Genomic DNA, 20,138 nt, shown 5'->3' with positions numbered 1-20,138 from the left:
ATTTTCTACTGAAAAAAGCTGAACACATTGTATTTAGCTAATTGTTTGCCCAATACAGAGCAACCAAATGTGTGTAAAAAGTAAATTATACTTACTAGTATTTTTTGAGAAAAGGATTCCCAATTCTTTTTTTTTTTTTTTTGACAGAATGTTGTAGCCAAGAACCTTAAAATTACTGAGTAATAGTCAAGTAATAATAGTGTGACAGTACCACTTTACTGTGTAATCCACATTACTGGAGAGGACTTTATGTTTGGACTACATCAAGTCATTAAACTTCTTTAGTGCTGCAAATGTGGAACTGCTGCAGTAATTTGCTAAAGTCATCGTTATAAGGCTGATTATGAAATTACATTTCATCATCTGATCGCAGCGGCTTCGTTTCTCTGCAGCTTGAGAAGCAGATCTACAAGAGTTTGTGCTGGAAAGTGACTGCAGGGGTTATGATCTGCCCCTAAACGGAGGAGATGTTGATCGTATCTGTGTCTGGGTGCATAAAATACACGGGTCGTCGCTGCTATCTGGAGCCAGTCAGTGTATACAAACTATAAATTACGCTCCTCTTCTGCACGGCTGGGGAGAACTGGGTGAACCGATGAACATTCTGAAAGGAGACTCAGTGGCTAAAGCTTTTGTTTGGATAACGTATGGAATTAGCAGTACAATTGTCATATTGAATCTCATAATTCCTTCAAAAAAATGATCTTAACCTTGCAGTTTTGTGCGTAAATTGTCATTTTCATTTTTAAAATTATGGGATGTTCCTTCATTTTAGTAGATGTAGCCTATTGACATTATGCACCTTCTCAATTGAGTCAGATCTCAAGGGTAACGTTAATTTTGGAAAATTGCAAAAACAGTGCACACAAATAAAATATATATGAAAAGTTGAAAAGGGACGTATTTATTTAAGGCCTGTGGGGAAATCGTAGCACAGTGACCACTCATTATAGTGAGGAAGCAAACTGCAAATGTATAATAATAAAATAATTATAATAATAATAATAATAATAGTACAGTTATCAAAGTTAGAAAACATTTTATTTACAATATTTTCAGTGCAAATTATTATTAAAAACAAAATAGCACAACTATATATATATATATATATATATATATATATATATATCAAAAATACATGAACACTGCCGTGATGTTCAGCGATTTCATTTAGAAGGTGAAACTGAGGGTTCATAACCTCGTAATAAAATTCACAACCGCGCTTTTCCTTCTCAAGGAGGAAAAACTACATGCACACAGAAGCTTTTTCAGAATAACTCGAGAGTAAGGAGACGCGAGGAGGAGGCTGCGACCTCTACAATTAAATATTCTTTGCTTTGGTTTTTATTTTGAAAATGACAATTTATTGAAATTCACAACTTAATTTGAACATTTCCTCCTGTTCCGGGCCTTGTAAATAACGTGTAATGGCTTAAAGAGCAGTTAAACCGCCTTGGTTTCCCTCAGTGCACCGACACTGCCTCTCCAGGTGTCCTAACATGTTGCCAGAAATAATAAAAACTCGCTGTGTTCATTGTTCGTAAAGAGGCTTCATATTAGCTCCTGTGAAGCCGCTGTGTCCGTGACTGTGGCCGCTGCGTCCGCGCCACCACCGCCGCCACCGCCGGGCGCACTGCCGCTCATGATCACGCTGGTTTTGTTGTGCTCCAAAATGTCCAAATGTCCGTCTGCGCCGCTCTCCTCCTCCGCCTCGTCTGACTCACACTCACTGCGGCCCTCGCTCTCACACTCCGACTCACACACCGGCTCCTGGGACTCCCTGCTGCCCGGCTCAGACAGACCCTTCTCCGGCTTCTCGTCCTTTTCCTTGTCCTTCTGGGCCTGGGCCTCCTTGGAGTGTCTCCACTTCATGCGCCTGTTTTGGAACCACACTTTGACCTGGAATATGAAACAAAAGGATCTCATCATATATATGCACTGACATACATGTAGTGGCAATCATGTGCAGCATTTTTGTGGCCTTGGATATTCTTCAAATTTCTACTTAAATTTGTGGGGATTAGATTTTTAAAAACTGAACTAGCTGGTCCTAAAAAAAATATACATTCATTTCGAATCAATGCAACTAAATGTCTGAATGGAGGAATATTATTTGCATTCAGCGAAGCATACACACACTTCACTTTTATTCTAATTCCATATTACACAATCCTCAAGCAGAAATTCTGCGGAAATGTAAAACAAAGTTTTAACTTATATATATGTATTATTATTATTATTACTATTATTATTATAATTTTTTTTTTTTTTTTTTATTGTTTCAATGTTTGAATAACATAATGGCATGAGAAGGTCTGTTTCTGTTGCCAGGCTGGAGGAGATTAATTGCCTCTGACATGTGCAGGTTAACATGGAGTATGATGAAATGTAAACAAAAACAAGTGGAGAGATGCAGCTGAAGATATGGTGGGATCAGCAGCACAATGGGACACAAGGAGGCCTGGATCACAGCCTCGCCTGTCTTTTGTTCATTGTTTATTTCACAATTCAAGTTTTGGCACAGAGAACAAACATACACGTTTATAAATAATGTAAGAACTTTGTGTTTATTCATTATTCCAACATATCTCAAGATGTTAAAAGATGAATTTGGCTAAGTAGAACTGATTGTATAATATTTAATGGAACATGAATATGATTGTTTATCTGCTTCTTTACTTAATTTAAAGCTGTTTGCGATTAAGTGTCATAAAAAATATAGTAATGAGATATATGAAATACGTCTATATTTAAAGAGGAAAGGGGTCCATTATTCTACCAACGTCCTTGTAATTGAACTGTTATTCTTCATTTTGAGGTGGTGTGTCGGCAATTCCATCTGGGCCATTACTCAAAGGAAGAAAAAAAAACTAGCAGTGCATGTAAAATCATACAAGTGAAAATGTGCATAAACAAATAGATTTAGAGTAATTTATTATGGATTTATGAACTAAAAAAAATCAACAGTCCTAGTTTGATTAAAAATCCCAACATAAATTTATCTCTCCAGTTCTGTTTGTGTTTGTTTGATGGCGCTCAAATGAGGAAAGTCTAAATATCGTTAATGACCGTGCGTCTTACCTGAGCGTCTGTCAGCCCCAGCATGGCGGCCAGCTGCTTTCTGTCCGGCTTGGTGACATACTTCTGGATTTCAAATCTCTTCTCCAGCCCTTTCCTCTGCAGATTTGAAAACACTGCCCTCGACCATGACCTCTTCCTCTTGTACGTCTGAGGCATTGTGTCTTTGGTGAGGACTGCGTACGGACCTAAAACACAGGAGGAGGATGTGAGGTTAACGCACGGGCAGTCCGGCCATGACACGATCGGTCACCGCAGGTGTTTTCGAAACTCAGTACAAAACAAGCAGGTGAGATTTCTCCGTCTGCTACGGTCCTGCATGGAAGGGTGTCTACCTGGGAAGGTGTCCTGAAACTGATGCTGGCCTGATTGTCTGCTGCTGCTGCCTAGTGAACTCATCATGGAGGACGCGTCGCTCATCCCGGGATCTATGGAGGAGAAGTACTGGCTGGCCGGAGGCTGAACGGGGACGTGGAGGCCTGACTGACGGTTCGAGCTAACGATGGACGTGAGATCTGTCACAGAGCGAGAGGCTTCAGTCAGCACACAGTCATCGCAGTGACACACAGCCATGGCATCAACACGACCACTGACTCTTTGTATGTGAGGGCTGCGCGAGGATAACCGCAGGTTTACTAAGAGGGAGTCTCGTTTTGACCTGGTTTTGAATAAACTTCCAGCTGCTCAGCTGCTGTTTGTAGCTGAATCTGACCTCTGGCCTCTTGTTAGGGGGCAAAAGAGGAGAAGATTTCCCCCACAGGGCTCCTTAATAGGAGGCTATTTGCGCTCTAACTGCTCTGTGAACAAGTCTGGCACTGTTAGAAAGTGGAACAGGTAACTGAGTGCACTTCTACTGCGTCTGCTTTCAGTTTTCTGAACTTTGTACAGTACTTTTGTACTGTACAAAGTGTTGTACTTTGTCTTCTTTTGACACTTCACAACTCCTATCTATTCGATTCCCTCATCCTATGAACATTTAATGTAATAAAAACTTTCTGCTCACCTCTTAGTGACGACTTTTCTCTGCACTTTGGATCAAAGTCTGTTGACAATATCCGATCAATCCCAAATTTGAGGTCTTTGCTTGAGGGCGGCGGGATTTGTTGGGAGTTAAATGCGGTTCTGGACACTGAGGTCAGTTGTAGTCCGTGCCTGTGGTACGCAGACGCCGGGCTCAGCCGGGCACCGTACAACGACGGCTCCGGCGCGACGGGCGCAGGGCGCAGCGGAGAGCCGCCGGAGTGCCCCTGCTGAGCGCGGTGGTGGTGGTGTCCCATGTGCACCATCAGGGCCGACGATCCCGGTATGTTCTCGCCATCCCCGGCCTGCAAAATGTCTGCGATGCAAAACGACGGCTTCTTCATTGTATCCACAGCGAAGCCCCCCGCGCAGTACGCGGACCAGAGGCTGAAGTTCGACGCGTAAAACGGGTTGAGCCCGGCGGTGTACATCCCGGAGCTTCGGACGCGGAGGATTAACTCTTGGAAGAGGCTATAATGGGACAGACATGTAAAAAAGCACGCGTAGCGTTTAAGGAGGACAGATGACCGTCCTCTTTGCGCTGGTGCCAAAATCGCTCTCCCAACTCTGAAATCCAAACCCTGCAGTTCCACTCTGAAGTTCCTCCACTCGCACCGATTGGTCCAACGCTCAGCCAATGGCTGCATTGGCGTTTGCTCACACCACGCCTTAGAATGCAACGAGGATGATGTGCAACACGCAAGTTCTCCCCCCCCCCCCCCCCCCCCCCCCTCTCTCTCCAACACACACACACACACACGATCAGGGGCATTTCGGAGCAATTTTAATCCTGAGATGATGGATTGATCACTTAAAGAGAGCCTCCTCCTGTTCACCCACATCACCGCGCACATAAACAAGCATAAACTTGGACAACACACAATTGTTTGAGGGAATTTGCTCCTCAAGTCTCAAACTTAAAATGTGCTGCTAAAAATAATAAAATGAAATTGAATTCAAACCCGAAGTTATAATGTAAAAATGCGAATGATCCATATTGTATAATGAAGTGCGCAGTGATATAGCTCCGAGTCCAGGAGAGACTCTATTAGCTCCAGCTCATCCTGTTTTTGATGGGCTGTGATTCGTGTTAAATGAGCGGATACGCCTGCTAGATTTGCCCCCAAAATAGAACCGCTTTTAGTATTTTAGGATACAGCAGAAATCCTTATTTCTTCCGGAGCAGAAGGGGGGAAACTTTATAATGACTGTTAGAACTTCCCTTTTTCAATATTTGTGCAACTTTATCTCAACCTGCAAGTTGCACGGTGACGCAAATCCGTCCCCATGCTCATAATAAACAGAGGAAATCTATTCCCCTCTTAAACGAAAACACAATTAACTTCAGAGGCGATACTTCATCCGCAAGGCCCCTCAAGATTCACACGTTGGGTTGCGGCCAATAAAATGTTATAATCAAGGACGCAAATAGCCCTTATTATGATGTTTTCCTGCACGATAGACTTTTGCTCAGCTGACCTCAAACGACTCGTTTTCAGGGCCTGTAATCGTCATAGCAGCTTTGATTCTAATATGTTTAAGCTCGAAGAGGTGAAGTATATTCTGCTGGTAAATTTGCATGAACCCTTTGACTTTCTCCACAGCGCAGAGCCTGTCCACCCCACACCCCCATTCCACCCCCACCCGCGCGCCTCCACGGACCCTCCGATCGCATGTTTCTCTTTGCATGTGTTGAAACAATGGCTTCAGAAGCCCGCATTCATTTAAACGTCTTGATTCATGCGGGCGGAAAGGCCGATGACCCCGACTGCCTGCTATCATGATGTTTTCGAGTGACACTTTTCCGGGTTAAAATTAGAAATGACATTTAACGTTTGCCCTCCATCACGCAGTCAAAACAATCCAGGGAAGAGGATGTGGCAGACGCAGCACGCCTCGAGTTATTTCAGGTGCGAGTGCGCTTCTTCAGTGGGAAGCGCGCAAGAAAACAGGCCTCCGATCTGCGCCTTTACGCACCGCGTGAATATAGAGAGGGGCAGTGAAAACAAGAGAAACTACACCGAGCCTCAGTGAAGTTATATTAAGGATGGAATTTATGATTAAAAAGGATAAGCGGCACTAAATTAAAGAACTCGTCACAAAAAGGATTAAACTGCGCCTGTAAAAAAAATAAAATTAGATGATGTACGGTAAAAACAGCGAAACTTTTTATGTGAGCAAAAAAATGTATACAATGCAGTAAACAGCGTGCAGCACGAGTTTAGAGTTAATGATGTTTCACTTTTAATGTGTAATGATGTTATCTCCCCAGTTCTTAGATTTCTAAATACATTTATTTGCGATATAAGTATGAATATAAATTAACAATTTGACCCCCCTCCTGAAATAAAAAATAATTAAACAAAAGGCGGAAGGACTATATCTCTCACATTTTTTTTTATATACACCCAGTCCAAGAAATACTGCTAAAAGTGTGTGTTGTGCAGACCCTTCACAAATAATATGAATGGAAAATGTGCAAAAATGCATGAACACGTATTTTAAAGAATATATAACTCTATAACACTGTTTTTCCGTTTTAAAATATCGCTGCACATTAGGCTTGATTTAAGCTCTTCTAGAGAGAAGAAAGCATTAATCTGTCAGCTGTGAACGCACATCCTGAATTCAGCCTTCATACATCACAGGCACACTAAACGTTTAAATGTGAAAATTGAATATTATAAAAATTGCAAATTTAATCCACAAATCAAGTGTCAAAACTTCAAATGTTGCTCATGCCAGAGCCCTGCTGGATGCAATTATTCACCTTTATTTCGCTTTTCCCAGCCAGTTTTGCTGTATAAATGATTGCAGGTGGAAATAAAGTCAATGCCAGCAATTCCAGTCTCTGGATTTCAATGACTGTAAGTACTTTAGACTTGAGCTATACACAGTCTGAAAAATAAGATTATTCTTGGTATTTTTTATTTAACACAACCGTTTTGGCCCTTTACAAGCCTTTTACTAAAAGTGTTTAAATACAGTTCTGTTTGAGAATGGGAAACTTGCATCGCATTTATAATTTAATCATAAGATTCACTGGTTTCCATGCAGATTTAAATTTCTATTATACAAATCTTTAACAGACCAGTATGAAAAAAGTATTACACATATTTAATTTATTGAGCTTGTGACCTAAAAAAGCTCTAAACCTTTTGGTCTTTATCTCAGGAAAATGATTATGTTGGGTAACTTTTCTCTGCAGCTGTGACTCAGTGGAGTGGGTCATCTTCTTTTTCAGGCCGGTGGTTTGAACCCCTCTTCACAAATGTGCCAAAGTTTCCTTGGGTGACGCACTGAAACCCAAATTGCTCCCGATGGAGATCGAGCACCTTGTATAGCAGCTGTTATGTGAGTTGGTGAATGAGACTTTGTACTTTCAGACCTGAAACTAGGAAAATACACTAAGCGAGGATCAGTTACTATCTATACTATACGTTAAGTTAACAAGTTACCGAATGGATCACTTATGCATTAAAGCTGGTGTTGCTTGTATCTTTAACAGGCCCCTTCTTGTGTTTTGTCCTTTTCCTTTGATAAAACATCTCTCAAGTGTACTCGGGTCATCGTTTAAATTTAAAATGAGCTAAATGGCAACAACATATGTGATCATAAATACGATGGAAAAACAAATCAACAACCTGGAGCTCATTAAGGTTTCTACAGGAAACTTTGAAGAAGAACATCCGTGCTTCTAAAACTATGAAGAAATGGAGTGAAAAACATCTCCGAGATCAGTTTCAGGTCCTCACACTCACGGCAGCTAAAATCATCAGAGTCCAAACAACACGAAAACAAAATGTTGAAGCCTTTATGAGTCACATGTGCATGAAAACAAAGCAATTGTGCAATGTTTGACTGCCTGGAGTTTAAAGCATCTGACCGAGAGGGGGGGGGGGCTCAGGGGGCTATTGTTGTCGCCTGATTGCCGGCTGTGTGTTTTTCAGGAAGTCTTATCAGGTGGAGGAAAACTGAATGAGCACCTCGGACTGCATGTAGTCCTGCTGGATCACATGCTGCTGGACAGAATTAAATGATTTCCATTATTACACCCAGAATTATTGCTCCCCTCTCGTAGGGCTCCAGCCCCGGCCAAGATTACTATTTCTGGCAATGTTTGCCTCAGGAAGGAACTTTCGCAGATTTAATGGGACCTGGGCCATTGTACACAGCCTTCTGTATGGCACGCTGCCATCATTTCCACAGAGAGGAGAGGGAGAGAAAAGAAGTGAGGGATACCTCTGAAGACATTTCAGAACACCGTCTCCGTGACCCTGAACACATCCAGCATGCTTCAGACGCTGAACTCTGTTCGAGGGCCACATCAACTCACATTAGCTTTAAATTAGCGTGTTGAAGGTCAAAGGTCAGAGTTGGAAAAGAAAATTCAGTCTGCTCCCTGTGATCATGGATTTTATATGAGACAATGTATGATTTTTTTTTCCCACTGTTAAATAGGTATTGATTAAACTTAAGCCACAGAAAAAAAGAGAATGTGTTTTTATTAGATTGATTCAATGTTGTAGTGAAAATGGAAAAAAAAATTGTATATTTACTAAAATACAAGGAGCATACATGAGCAGCAGAGCTGCTTTAAAAAGGGAATAAACAAGCTTGCAACAGTAAAATATCCAGGTTCAAAAATCATTTAAACTACAATAAATGAATATGATGTTGCTTTTCGACATTCTGTTTATCTTAAACTATGTTAGGTGGAGAAGAGGTTTGGAAACTTCTCAGGTTCATAACAAACCTGCTGATCATCTCAACACATTTTCTCACAAATACGCAAATGATCTACCAAACACTGGTTTTCTTTCTTTCAGTGGGTTATTAATGTCCGTTAACATCAATTTATACAAAGCGGGACATGTGTAAAAATATTTGGCTCCTCCACCCGTGAAACAGCAGGACGAAACATTCTGTGTGTGTGTGTGTGTGTGTGTGTGTGTGTGTGTGTGTGTGTGTGTGTGTGTGTGTGTGTGTGTGTGTGTGTGTGTGTGTGTGTGTGTGTGTGTGTGTGTGTGTGTGTGTGTGTGTGTGTGTGTGTGTGTGTGTGTGTGTGTGTGTGTGGTAGCAGCATCTAATAGTACAATATAACAACAGGTACAATCATGCATTAAATATGCAGTGTTCTTCCAAAGCAGGTTCTGAATGTATATTAGTGATTTGCTGAGCAGAGCAGGAGCAGCTCCCCCCAGTGACTGAACACAAGTTAACAGGACTTCTAACCTCCGTTTTACACAGCAAAACGCCAATATATTGAAAGGAGTGAAACTTTTTGAGGACATATATATTTTCCTGAATTACATATTTAGATACATTCTGGCTGTGAGGGAAAACTTTCACTTAGCTCATTAACTTTATCTGAAGAGTAAATTAATTTAGTACAATCACATTTGGGATCTTCTCACTGCAAGTAAAATGTAATTTATTTTGAACTGCTGCTGTGTTGCAGATAAAGATTTAAACCATGACCAGAGATTACATCAATATGTGTTCGGATTAAACAAATGACTAACGGTAGAACCTTAAACAAACGACATTAAAACGACACAATAACAAACAATGCGACTTTTGAGATTTTGCATTGAGGTATTTCTTTGTTTATTCACAATTTTTTAAAGCGGAGGTTTAGATGCTTAAAGACAAAGTCAAAAAACATATACAAACTTCTCATGAGGCTTTTAAATTATGAAGTGGTGGGTGTATTATAGATATTAACAGTTCTTTTTTTTTAAGTTATGGTTTTAGACAAACATTAAAAAAAAATTCTATTATAAGTCACTCATTTCTGTAATTGTACACCTGTGGTTTATATATAAAGAAAAACAACTATTTATTCATGTATGTGACGGAAAGTTTCAAAATGTGTTCACCTGCACAATAAAGGACTCAAATTGACGTTTGACATTTTCAATAAAACACTTTGAGTTTAAAAAGCAAAGACTAGTTTTCTTAATCACCGCTCAAGTCTTTCTTTTAAATGCTCCTCAGGATTGGTCCGGTGAGGCAGTCCAAAAATGACACCAGACGACAGAGGCGAGCTTTTGTGGTAGCAGCGTTCTCACGGTCAGACCTGAAAAACATTTAAGTGGTCATTAGCAGGACAGTGGAGTGGCAGACTAATCCCACTCGCCGCGGCCTGCCCCCGGCTGTAAACAACCTGAGGGGCTGCGTTAATGGGAGCGTTTCAATGTGACGGCGACTCGCCGCCGTGGTGTTTACACTGGGACAGATTAAAGTCTCGTCCCGTGTGGCGGTCCGGGGCCTTCGCAGCAGCTCCGGCGTGCAAATGTACACACGGGTAAATCACGTGGACTGTGAGCAGCACCACGCTCGCTCCCGGCTCCACGCTGCAGGAGGTCAGAGAGGTCAGACTGTCAAGACCGTTCGGACTACTGCGGAGAGAGCAGGAAGCAGTGCGGATAATAAAGTATACCTTATTCAGCAAATTACAACTACTCAAAACAATGCAATAAACTAGTATTTTGGGGAATTTGTACTCTTTTTTTTATTTCACTTCAACACAGTTTACGCTAAACTTCCCGAAATCGTGAATTAGTATTAAAATAGTTTGATCCTTTTGTAGCCAATAAATGTGTTCATTTAAAAGAGTAAATTAATTCTCTTTTCTGCATTTCTTACTTGTGCAGTTTCTATATATGTCATCCTTGAGCTGCACAATGGGCTTTGAATGTTCATCTGAAGACTTGATCAAACGTAATTTCAGCAATATCACATTATTTCATATGACAGGAAAAAATTCTGTAGTAATTTTACCTAGTGCTGAATGGTTTTGTGTGTGTGTGCGCAGCTCAAGGATGACCTCCTCGTGCGACCCTCCAGATGCAGGCGGTTTGATGCAGAGCAGAGCGTCCCAGCATGCAGCTTTAATAGGACTTCACATGCGGGCCAGAGCCGCCTGCCACGGAAACACATGATCCATCAGACAGAGAAACCCCAAACAGCAGCAGAGCACTGGCTCTGCATTTAATAAGACAACAACAGAGATTCCAATAAGGCCTCAATCTAGTAGACGGGATCATTTTGTGTACAAAAGCGAATGAAGGTGAAATAATTATATGAAACACAGAAGTGTCACCTTTCAGGCAATAAGACCAAAACTCAGTTATTCTCAGGAAACAGAGAATTCTGTATCATCCACATGAATTTGTTTTTCTCATTGTATATCTCTTGATTTCTATCTCGATACAAACAAGTTATTTTTTTATCTACATTTCATTTACTCTTTGAACTTTTACTAAAATGACATTATTTTTTTACAGGTATTTAATGTGTAATTTCATTTCATTTCACCCCCTTAAGAACATCCCCACTCATCAATGTCTGACAAGTAAATAAAAACTGGATAAACATGAGAGCAGTTCCATTTTTTGCTGTGGGTCTCACAGTCTGTCTCGGAGGTTTGGGACACAAACAAATCGCAGTGGGACACTTTTGTCCAGAATACAGCTACTGGAAATGTATTTTCTTTTAATTCCAATCTTTCCCAGGAGAGTCTTTAACTGTTTTATTGATTTTTATTTTTAAATTCCTTGCTGATGCTGATTTTTTTATTTGCACCGCAAGTTATTTTCGTTTGTAAGAGAATAATAATAATTTTAAAAAAAGCCCTCACATAACATACTGAATATAACTGATCCATTTATAACCGATCCATTTTGTTCCCAACATTTTGTTCTGTTTTATCATATTTCATGCTGAAGTTGTATAACCAGGTCTATTTCTGCTGCAGCGGAGGCAGTTTGAATGTAGTTACAATGGAGTTCTTTTCTTTTATGATCTAAGTGTTATTGTTCTGCGGACAGCATAATGTAATGTCATTTCTCTCAGTACATTCACAAGGTTCCAGGCCATAACCAGAACCAGCCACACTGGAAGGAGGGGGCAGATCTATTCTTAGAAGAACGCTGCCATCCAGCGGCCGAGTCTGCAGTGTGTGTGTGCATGTGTGTGTGGGTGTGTGTGTGTGTGTGTGTGTGTGTGTGTGTGTGTGTGTGTGTGTGTGTGTGTGTGTGTGTGTGTGTGTGTGTGTGTGTGTGTGTGTGTGTGTGTGTGTGTGTGTGTGTGTGTGTGTGTGTTTTCATCTTCAGTTTTTTTCTGGTTTTAAGGTCCTTCGCAATTGCCAATTCATATCCTTCTACTTCATGTGTTTTTAAACCTCTCTTTGTTTATTTTTAAGAAGTGGGCCACGGCTACGAATGGATGGATAATCACTTCACGTTAAGCACTCCATTGTCCATCCATCTCTTTCGCCCTCTCTCTCCTCTGGTCGGGATGTCTGGTCTTCTCAATAGGCTGAAACATTAACCTGGTTGGATCCCTCACCCCGAGTCTCCTTTTCCTCTCACGCACCATCGTCATTCATCTTCTCCCTGTAAAGTCATCAGTTCATGTTCTATTCATTCCTTCTGACAAAGGAATAAAGTGGTTTAAAGGCGAATTTGATGATTTTTTAATTTTTCTTTTTAACTGATCAACAAGGTTGAAAGTAAAGAAATAAAAATACTCACATTAGTGTTTTCAAGGAGTATTTTTACTTTTAGAAGCATTTTGTTTTCCAAGTGTGCAATTATTTTTTTGCACTTTACAACATTCAAATATTCCACAAAACAACAAAGCTCCACTATTTTAATCTACATTTGTTAACTATTGTGTCATTTTTATTTATTTTCTTAATGCCGTGACTGGTTTTCGAGAAGATTACTTTCTTCTCCACATGAGTGTTTAATTTAACAGTACCACTTGTGAAACAATACAACAGGAGTCGTGCTTGAGTAGAAATGATCAGGACTCTTTTTTTATCTTTCCTCTGGTAATTCACATGTCCGGAGGACGTCATGTGTGCAGATCTCCTGGATTTAACCTTTGACCTCACCGTGGTCTTTTGGGGTTAAACAGGCTGGCCTCAGGAAGTGAAAGCAGGTGTCCGCTGCTGGTGACACCGGATCCCTTTACTGACGTGTTTCTCCGCACTTAATTACCAGACCTTCGTTAGGATTTCTACTCTTTATAAGAAGTCCTTTCTGAATAAGAGCGAGAGGGTTTTTCTTTTGTAAATTTGAGAAAAACTGCGAAAACATTTTTGACCCTGAAAGCATATGGCCGTCCGGAGAAATTCAATTCTACATATAATCTCAAACATTTCAAACATTTTTGACTGGATCTGTGATAAGTAGGGAGTCTGTTTGAAAAGTTAAGAAAAACATGTTAAGATATGAAATATTGTCATACTTTGAAAAACTTTATTACTATTTATTTTTTATTTTTTTAACTAAATCTCAAATAAGCCTATAAAATATAATATCTAACGTGAAGATTTTTGGATATTGTGAGGAAACTAATAAAAAAAACACACACGTTCACAGCGAAAACATGCAAAATCGACAGAAACAGGCCTTCAATCGACAAGAAACTGGAGATATTTCAAGCTATATAGTTCCCATCACACCTTTTTGCCCCGGCCAACAACATGAATTCACACAGACAACCTTGTGATGTGTAATATACCTGCATTAGTCTAATTCTACATTCATATTGAGCAGTTTGTTTTATTTTGTATTACGACTGTGTAAGGCCACATCACACAGTGGTTTTAGTGGTTGGCACTCCCAGTTCATCCTGTTTGTCTTTTGGGTTTGAGTCATTCTGTGTTGTTTGCATGTTCTCGTTGTGTGAATGTTTCCTCTGGGTGTTCCCATAGTTCCAGAAACAGGCGTTTGAGGTTCAGTGACTCATGTGTTTGTTCTGGAGTATCCTACCTTCATTCCTTTTTCGCTGCACTCTATGTGACTGTATCTCTACCTCGCTGCCTTGTATACACGAAATAACCAAATTTCCAATAAGGTATCCATTTGTCCTTATTGTTAGATGAGTTAATCCTTCCACATCTCCAGAGTGCTATTCTGCACATACCTGAGCAAAAAAACACCTGAACAATATTGTGACAAGTCTTATTTTAATGATTATTCCCTTTTGTCTTAGTGCAGAACAGCCAACACCTTGAATAACGAAAGATTCACATTTGTTTACACGAGAGAAAACAGAAGTGAAAGAGTACATGTACAAAGTGTCTCTTCAAAAACCTGCTTCTGAATTCAGAACAATCTGCGGCTGAGGAACCGTTGAACTAATGCCTCCGTGGTGCCGCCACGGGGAAGTGAACTTGTCGGCACAAGATCTTGGCACGACAACTCGAACCCCAAAGTTGGCAAAATTAGAAATGAAATAAAAACAAAAACAGGATGAAAACACATTGCGTAAAAACACCACTGAGAGAAATATCCCAAGCACGATTGAGAATAATGTGACGACGGTTTAAAAAAACGTTCCGTTTTAATGAATTTGTGCTGCTGTGATTTGGCTCCAAAACAACAAAAGAAATCTGTCAGTTCAAGTTTGTATTTTTAAAGAGAAGAATTGTTAGGAAGGCTGAGAGCCGTCATCCTTAAAAAAAGGTCATGTGTCGTACAACGTGTCTTTTAGACAAGCCTTTAAAAAGACTGACGACGCCCCCATGGCTGTAAATACGAAGCAGGAATCAGCGGGGTGAATTAGTTTCGGATGAAAAGATAAAAGACAACATCTGACCAGCAGCTCCCGTGAAGGTGACGAAGCAACACATGATGTCAGTTAAAAAAAACAAATAAACTAAAATAAAGTGCGAAATACAAGAGATTGTGATTTTATGGCAGTGATTCGTCAGACCGGCAGCTTCTGTTGCATCGGGATTGTGTTCAGTTTCTCAGGTTTAACGTTTTGACCACCTTTTAACAAAATGATGAACTGAACGCGTAAATAGTAAATGCGTGTTTCTTTGTTGTAACCATGTGTCTTGGCAATACATCTATGGTTGTAAGTAAGATAAATTTGTGGGATGAGTATGAGCCATGAACCGTTTGATAAACCGAAGAGAAGATTCAGCTGATTTCTTCATGGGCACAGCTCAGCTGCTCATCCCACTAATGCATGTTTTTTATAAATGTGTCACCATCTATAAGAGAAGTCAAGTCTTTCTAATGGTATAGGAGTTATTTGTACAATAAAGAGATAAACTACAAAACTGTGTGTGTGCAGTTTTTGGAGTATTGATAAGATTTCACTCTGCGTGAGGCGCAAACAGAATGAAAAGTTGTTTTCAAGACAGCATTCATTAAAGGTGCAGTGTCTCTGACAGACAGTCTCCTCCTGAGTGAGTTGGCCACTCTTAGCTGTCGCCATTCGCCTGCACGCTGCCGTTACCCAGCAGTCTCTCTGTTTCCTCCGGGCCGCTGTCCTCTCCAACCATGGCGGCGCAGCACGGTATCCTGGCCAGCAGGGGGCGGTGCAGCCCGTTGTACAGTGCGGTGCCCACCAGCAGGATGACGAAGCCCAGCACCTGCAGGCCCTGGAATTTCTCCCAGCCCAGCGCCAGGCTCACCGCCCAGATGACCAGCGTGCGCAGGCTGTCCAGCACCATGCGCGTGGTGGCGCTGATCTCCTTCGTGACGCTGATGCCGGCGAAGTTGAAGAAGGCGATGCTGACCGTGTTCCCCAGCAGGGCCAGCAGGATGAGCGGCTTGTGCCCGATCTGACAGAAGGCGTCCAGCGCGTCCTCGAGGACCTGCCGCGGGTTGGTGCTGAAGTTGCCCACGGGGATGAAGTACATGGGGATGAGGAGCAGCGACAGGACGACGAAACCAAAGAAACCTGGAAACCAAAAAACAACAAAATAAGTTTTCAAACCAATAAAGTTTTCAATGTTTTTTCTTCTATTTCAAAGTCAAACTGGGACTTGTTGAAACAGAACAGCCGTGTGGTCAGAGCCCATCAACAATAATGCAGATTAATGTTATTGGTTGTTGACGTTGGTCATCTCATCATTGACCGTGATGAGTCGTGTGTGAAAATTTGTCAGCTTGCAACAGCTCCAGCTTGAGTGGCATGAAGTGTAATAGAAGATGAATAGATTTTATGTTTTTAGAACTTTAAATTTCACATATAAAGTAAATGTTTTGTTGATATTACACAGCCTTGTGAACACTGTTTTAATCAGCCTAAAGTGAGTCCGTCCTGCATGGCGCTGTACCTTCAGTGCCGACCGCTCGCAGCGGGTGAACGTCGTGTTTGTAGACGAACTTCTCCTCCAGGACCATCTGCACCGAAACGATGACCTGAGCCATGATGATCAGAAGATCTCCTGCAGGACCGAGCAGAGCAGCAACGTTGGATGGAAACATTTCTTGTTGTTGTCGTCGCTCCTCTTTGTGGAGTTTTGAAGCTCACCCGTGATGATGTCACTGAGTTTGTGTTGGTCGTCCCGGTTCCCGCTGACGAAGTCGGCCAGGCCCACGACCACCAGGCCCAGGATGGTGACCAGGATGCCCAGCCACTGGCTGGGCAGGAGGCGGCGCCTTAGAAAGGCCACCGACAGAAGGCCGGTGAAGATGATGACGGAGCCCCGGAGCATCTGGAAGCTGGAGGCGCTCGTCATGTTGAGGGCTAGAAAATCAGAACGGACATCCTGGAGTTTAATAAATGACTTTATTTTGTACATGTAGATTTTACACAAACATCACAGGTTAGAACATTTAAAGTCAACATAATGTTCTTCCAAAATATAGTCAAAGTATCTTTTCAAAAAACTAATTATACATATTTTCTAACATTGTCAATAGGAGACATTCAATTCAAACTGCCTGAACAAATAAAAAAAATCAAGCATCATGCACAAAAAAAGGAGCATTTCACCATATTTCTTCTTCCATATATTTGAAAAAGAGCCGGATCACTCACCGACATACATGATGGAGGTGGCCGTCATGTCACACATGGCGGGAGGGAAGAAGAGCAGAGGGTTGAAGCTCTGCCCGGGGTTCATTTTGGGCTCTGACCTGCGTCTGTCGTGGCTCAGCAGGATGTAGAAGACGGGGAGGCAGCTCAACTCCCCGAGAAACATCCCAACGGCCTGGAGGGAGCGGCACAGAGGAAAGAGAAGGACTCGATTCAGCTTGGTGACACATTTCTGCTGTTCAAGTGGTCAGCGCTGTTAAATCAGAGCATCAGGCATCCTAAATAATAAAGTTTTAGCTTAATTGACACGGACAGGAATAAAAAATTAAAGAATAGAAATGATAAAGCATTGATAATATGAGTGATCGGTTTGAAAACAACTTTTTCAGTACTAGTGTCCAATCACAGACAGTTTTTTGGGGGAAAAGGGTTCAGAAACACTCACATTGCACTTCCTTTTACAACTGTACAGCGATAAATTCTAAATAAATCCAGCTACTATAAAAATTAATACTGACATGAAACACAATAATTGAGATTGTACCATTTTGAATGAGTGCAATCAGATTAAATACTTCAAAACCTTTAAAATGATCACTGTTGCAGCTGAATCCTTTATGCTTCTTTTGAACTCGTTGCCCAGAAAAATATATAGAGCGAGATAATGTTCAAAGCTTTTTTTATTGTACCTGCACGAATGGGTGCGAGAACTGGTGCTCGGGCTCGTCGCGGCAGCCGTTTGCAGAGAACATGTCGGCCCACCTGACAGACAGAGAGATCACTTTACAAGCTGATTCAGGGTTTTGCAAACAGTTAAACATACATTACAAGGAAAGGGTTTCACAATTGAATCAATGTGGGAAAACAACGTTTAAACATGCTGCCCAACCATTTGAGGAACCAAATTTGTTGTTGCTACTTTTAAAAAGAATTCTATTTTTTTGTTTGTTTGTTTAATTAAAGAAAAAGGTCAATATGGGACTCTGGTGTAAACAATTCAAGTTTAATTTCAAGAGTTTTTCAGTCTGGTGTAACGAGTCCAGCTGTGGTTTGATGACGTCCAAAGTCCAGTTTTCACAGTGTAGATTTAGTTTAAAGAATATGTTTTTAACAATTTGAACCTGTTTTGAAGAGTCCCGGTCTCAAGTTTTAAATGAATCCAGGTGTATTTTAATGAGTTGAAGTCCAGTAAAACGAGTCTGGGTCCAGGTTTTCTTTAGGAATCCAACAGTAGTTTGAAAAAAGGAGTCGAGGTCTCAGCTGAAATACTCAAGTTCTATTGTAATAATATAGAGTGAATCTTGTTTTTTTTGCTGTCTGTTTTGAGGGGTTATTATAAAGAGTTATTATTTGGCACATTTTCTTTTATAATAATGAAAGTGTAAATGTGCATGAGGTTCTCTTTGGTGATTTCCCATCATGACTTTGTTTTAACTGAGTGAAATATGAATGATCTCCTTGTACAAAAGTAACGAAACCGCTCAAATCAGTGACTTCGCTTTTTAAAAGTGCCGACACCTTCAGAAATCTTAAGACTTTTGTAGCCAGACAGTGGGAGGAAGCATGTGACCCAGCGCCGGTGCAGACGCAGGAATGATGACGCATCGCTTCATTGAACCGCTAAAAGAACCGCTGAGGAGAGCTGCAGATTGACACAAATCTGGATTAAATGTCTCCAAGCATGCGAGCCGTTACTGAGCCGGTTTCAGGTGACTGCTGAGTAACTCTACCTGTTAGTAACTACTGTTTTTCTCTGACACATTAGCGACAAAGACAAAGTGATACCCAGCATCACATCCACAGAGGGAGGAAGAAGACCAGTGTGTGTCAGTGCAGAAAGCTGACATCACAGATTAATGGAGAAGTAAAAAAAAAAAAGCTGAATTTCTTGTTTCACTGTATGACAAAGCTCTTCCGGTGGTGACTGAAAAAAAGAGGGACACACAACCAACCCCCTGATCTGATAATCTGTAAATCAACCAAGGCATGATGAGAAACGTAAATTCATCAGGAGGTGTTCTGGGATTTGAGGTTTTCTCTGGTCGGGTTTGCATGTTCTTCCTATGTGTACATGGTCCTGCATATACTCTATATACTTTAATCGAATGAGCTACTTTTTCCTGAATTGCTATCGAGAAAAATACAAAGAAGTACAACCACTGAACAACGTTTTGCTCTGAAGTTCACTGATGCCTTCAAAACTCATGATGTATTCAGGACATACAGAACATGCTTTTGGTCCAATCCTGACATTCAGGTGCATTCGTGTCCTTCCAAATTTTGTAGAAAGTATGGTCACATTAATATTTATTTTACATAAATGAGATGTTTGAACTGTGAATCATAAAGATACTTTACGGGCTGCAGCTTGATGAAGTATTATGACATTTATTTGGTCGTAATTTCCAGCGCTTTGGAGCACTATCATCACGGAATCCTGGACAAACATGAACTTTAATCAAATTTATCTTGGCTTTTCAGATGAGCACGTGCTGGTGAACTCAATCAGCTGTAATCACATGACAACTTCAGTCTTTATCGATGACCTAAATGAAAAGCTCAGCTGTGTCTGTATTTCAGTCTGGACTCTGATAACTGGGTGAAGCAGCTTTAACCAACACATAAAACCCTTCAGTTTCACTTTCGGTGCTGCTTCAGATGAATTTGTTTAGGATTCGGGAGAACAAAAAACAGCGTTTACCTGTACATACGGGTATTTCAACACCCTGCATGTCCTCACGTGCCTCCAGTGAGGCTAATAACTGGTGTACAGCTACATGCTAACTCATTGTAAGAAACACGTTATAAACAAACTGGCTTTATTTATAAGCGTGAATTAATTTGTATTATTGAGTTGAATAGAATCCCAGCTCGGCGTTTATCTCGCTGTCTGTGTGACTTCCCTCGGGCTTGTTTCACTTCTACAAACAAACACAAAGAAACATTCATTTTTACTCACTTGGCCGATAACGTGTTAATAGAGCCGGTTGTTAGCATGAGTCCCGCCAGGAACAGCTGGTATTTAGTCCACGCCATCCCGAAATCCCGAACGAGGTCCCGACAGAGCCGCTCCGAGTTGCGCTTTGTTTTAAAAATCTTGTTTATTGAGAGTGTGGACTGTGCGGGTTCACCTCCGTCCGTGAACGCCACATGACCAACTCACTCAGTCAGCTGACCGGGACGCTGCGTTCAGGTCGGCTCGGAAAAGACGTAACCGAAAAAGGACGATAACAACCTGAAAT

The 20,138-nt window shown here is 41.1% G+C and overlaps 2 protein-coding genes across 3 annotated transcripts; both read right to left on the bottom strand.

Annotated features, from left to right (window-relative positions):
• Window positions 1-1,351: 1,351 nt before the first annotated feature.
• hlx1 (H2.0-like homeo box 1) lies at window positions 1,352-4,661 on the bottom strand. Of its 2 annotated transcripts, XM_080491405.1 has the most exons (4): window positions 4,082-4,661; window positions 3,414-3,593; window positions 3,082-3,266; window positions 1,424-1,899 (listed from the first exon to the last, which is right to left on the bottom strand). In XM_080491405.1, exons 1-4 carry the CDS (start codon window positions 4,527-4,529, stop codon window positions 1,552-1,554), a joined length of 1,161 nt encoding a protein of 386 aa, XP_080347531.1. In that variant the 5' UTR covers window positions 4,530-4,661; the 3' UTR covers window positions 1,424-1,551. The 2 variants fall into 2 exon arrangements, with proteins under 2 accessions (XP_080347530.1, XP_080347531.1); XM_080491404.1 differs by lacking the exon at window positions 3,414-3,593 and having other exon boundaries at window positions 1,352-1,899.
• Window positions 4,662-14,066: 9,405 nt separating this feature from the next.
• slc35f6 (solute carrier family 35 member F6) lies at window positions 14,067-20,065 on the bottom strand. Its single transcript, XM_080491227.1, has 6 exons — window positions 19,856-20,065; window positions 17,586-17,658; window positions 16,900-17,071; window positions 16,390-16,605; window positions 16,193-16,303; window positions 14,067-15,813 (listed from the first exon to the last, which is right to left on the bottom strand). Exons 1-6 carry the CDS (start codon window positions 19,930-19,932, stop codon window positions 15,332-15,334), a joined length of 1,131 nt encoding a protein of 376 aa, XP_080347353.1. The 5' UTR covers window positions 19,933-20,065; the 3' UTR covers window positions 14,067-15,331.
• Window positions 20,066-20,138: the final 73 nt, after the last annotated feature.

The sequence above is a fragment of the Lipophrys pholis genome (genome assembly GCF_963383615.2).
Source record: "Lipophrys pholis genome assembly, chromosome: 21".
Classification (NCBI taxonomy): Eukaryota; Metazoa; Chordata; class Actinopteri; order Blenniiformes; family Blenniidae; genus Lipophrys; species Lipophrys pholis.
Note: the sequence above shows the minus strand (reverse complement) of the source record. Positions and strands in the feature narration are given on the sequence as shown.

Bases quoted from the DNA above. Each gene is read 5' to 3' on its own strand.
- hlx1 (XM_080491405.1), bottom strand. From the start codon at position 4,529: ATGTACACCGCCGGGCTCAACCCGTTTTACGCGTCGAACTTCAGCCTC. The intron at 3,594-4,081 runs GTGAGCAGAAAG...GCTCTGTGACAG, and splicing joins AGAAAAGTCGTCACTAAGAG to ATCTCACGTCCATCGTTAGC. The intron at 1,900-3,081 runs GTAAGACGCACG...TTCATATTCCAG, and splicing joins TGGGGCTGACAGACGCTCAG to GTCAAAGTGTGGTTCCAAAA.
- slc35f6 (XM_080491227.1), bottom strand. From the start codon at position 19,932: ATGGCGTGGACTAAATACCAGCTGTTCCTGGCGGGACTCATGCTAACA. The intron at 17,659-19,855 runs GTGAGTAAAAAT...TCTGTCTGTCAG, and splicing joins ATTAACACGTTATCGGCCAA to GTGGGCCGACATGTTCTCTG. The intron at 17,072-17,585 runs GTACAATAAAAA...CGCTCCCTCCAG, and splicing joins TCTCGCACCCATTCGTGCAG to GCCGTTGGGATGTTTCTCGG.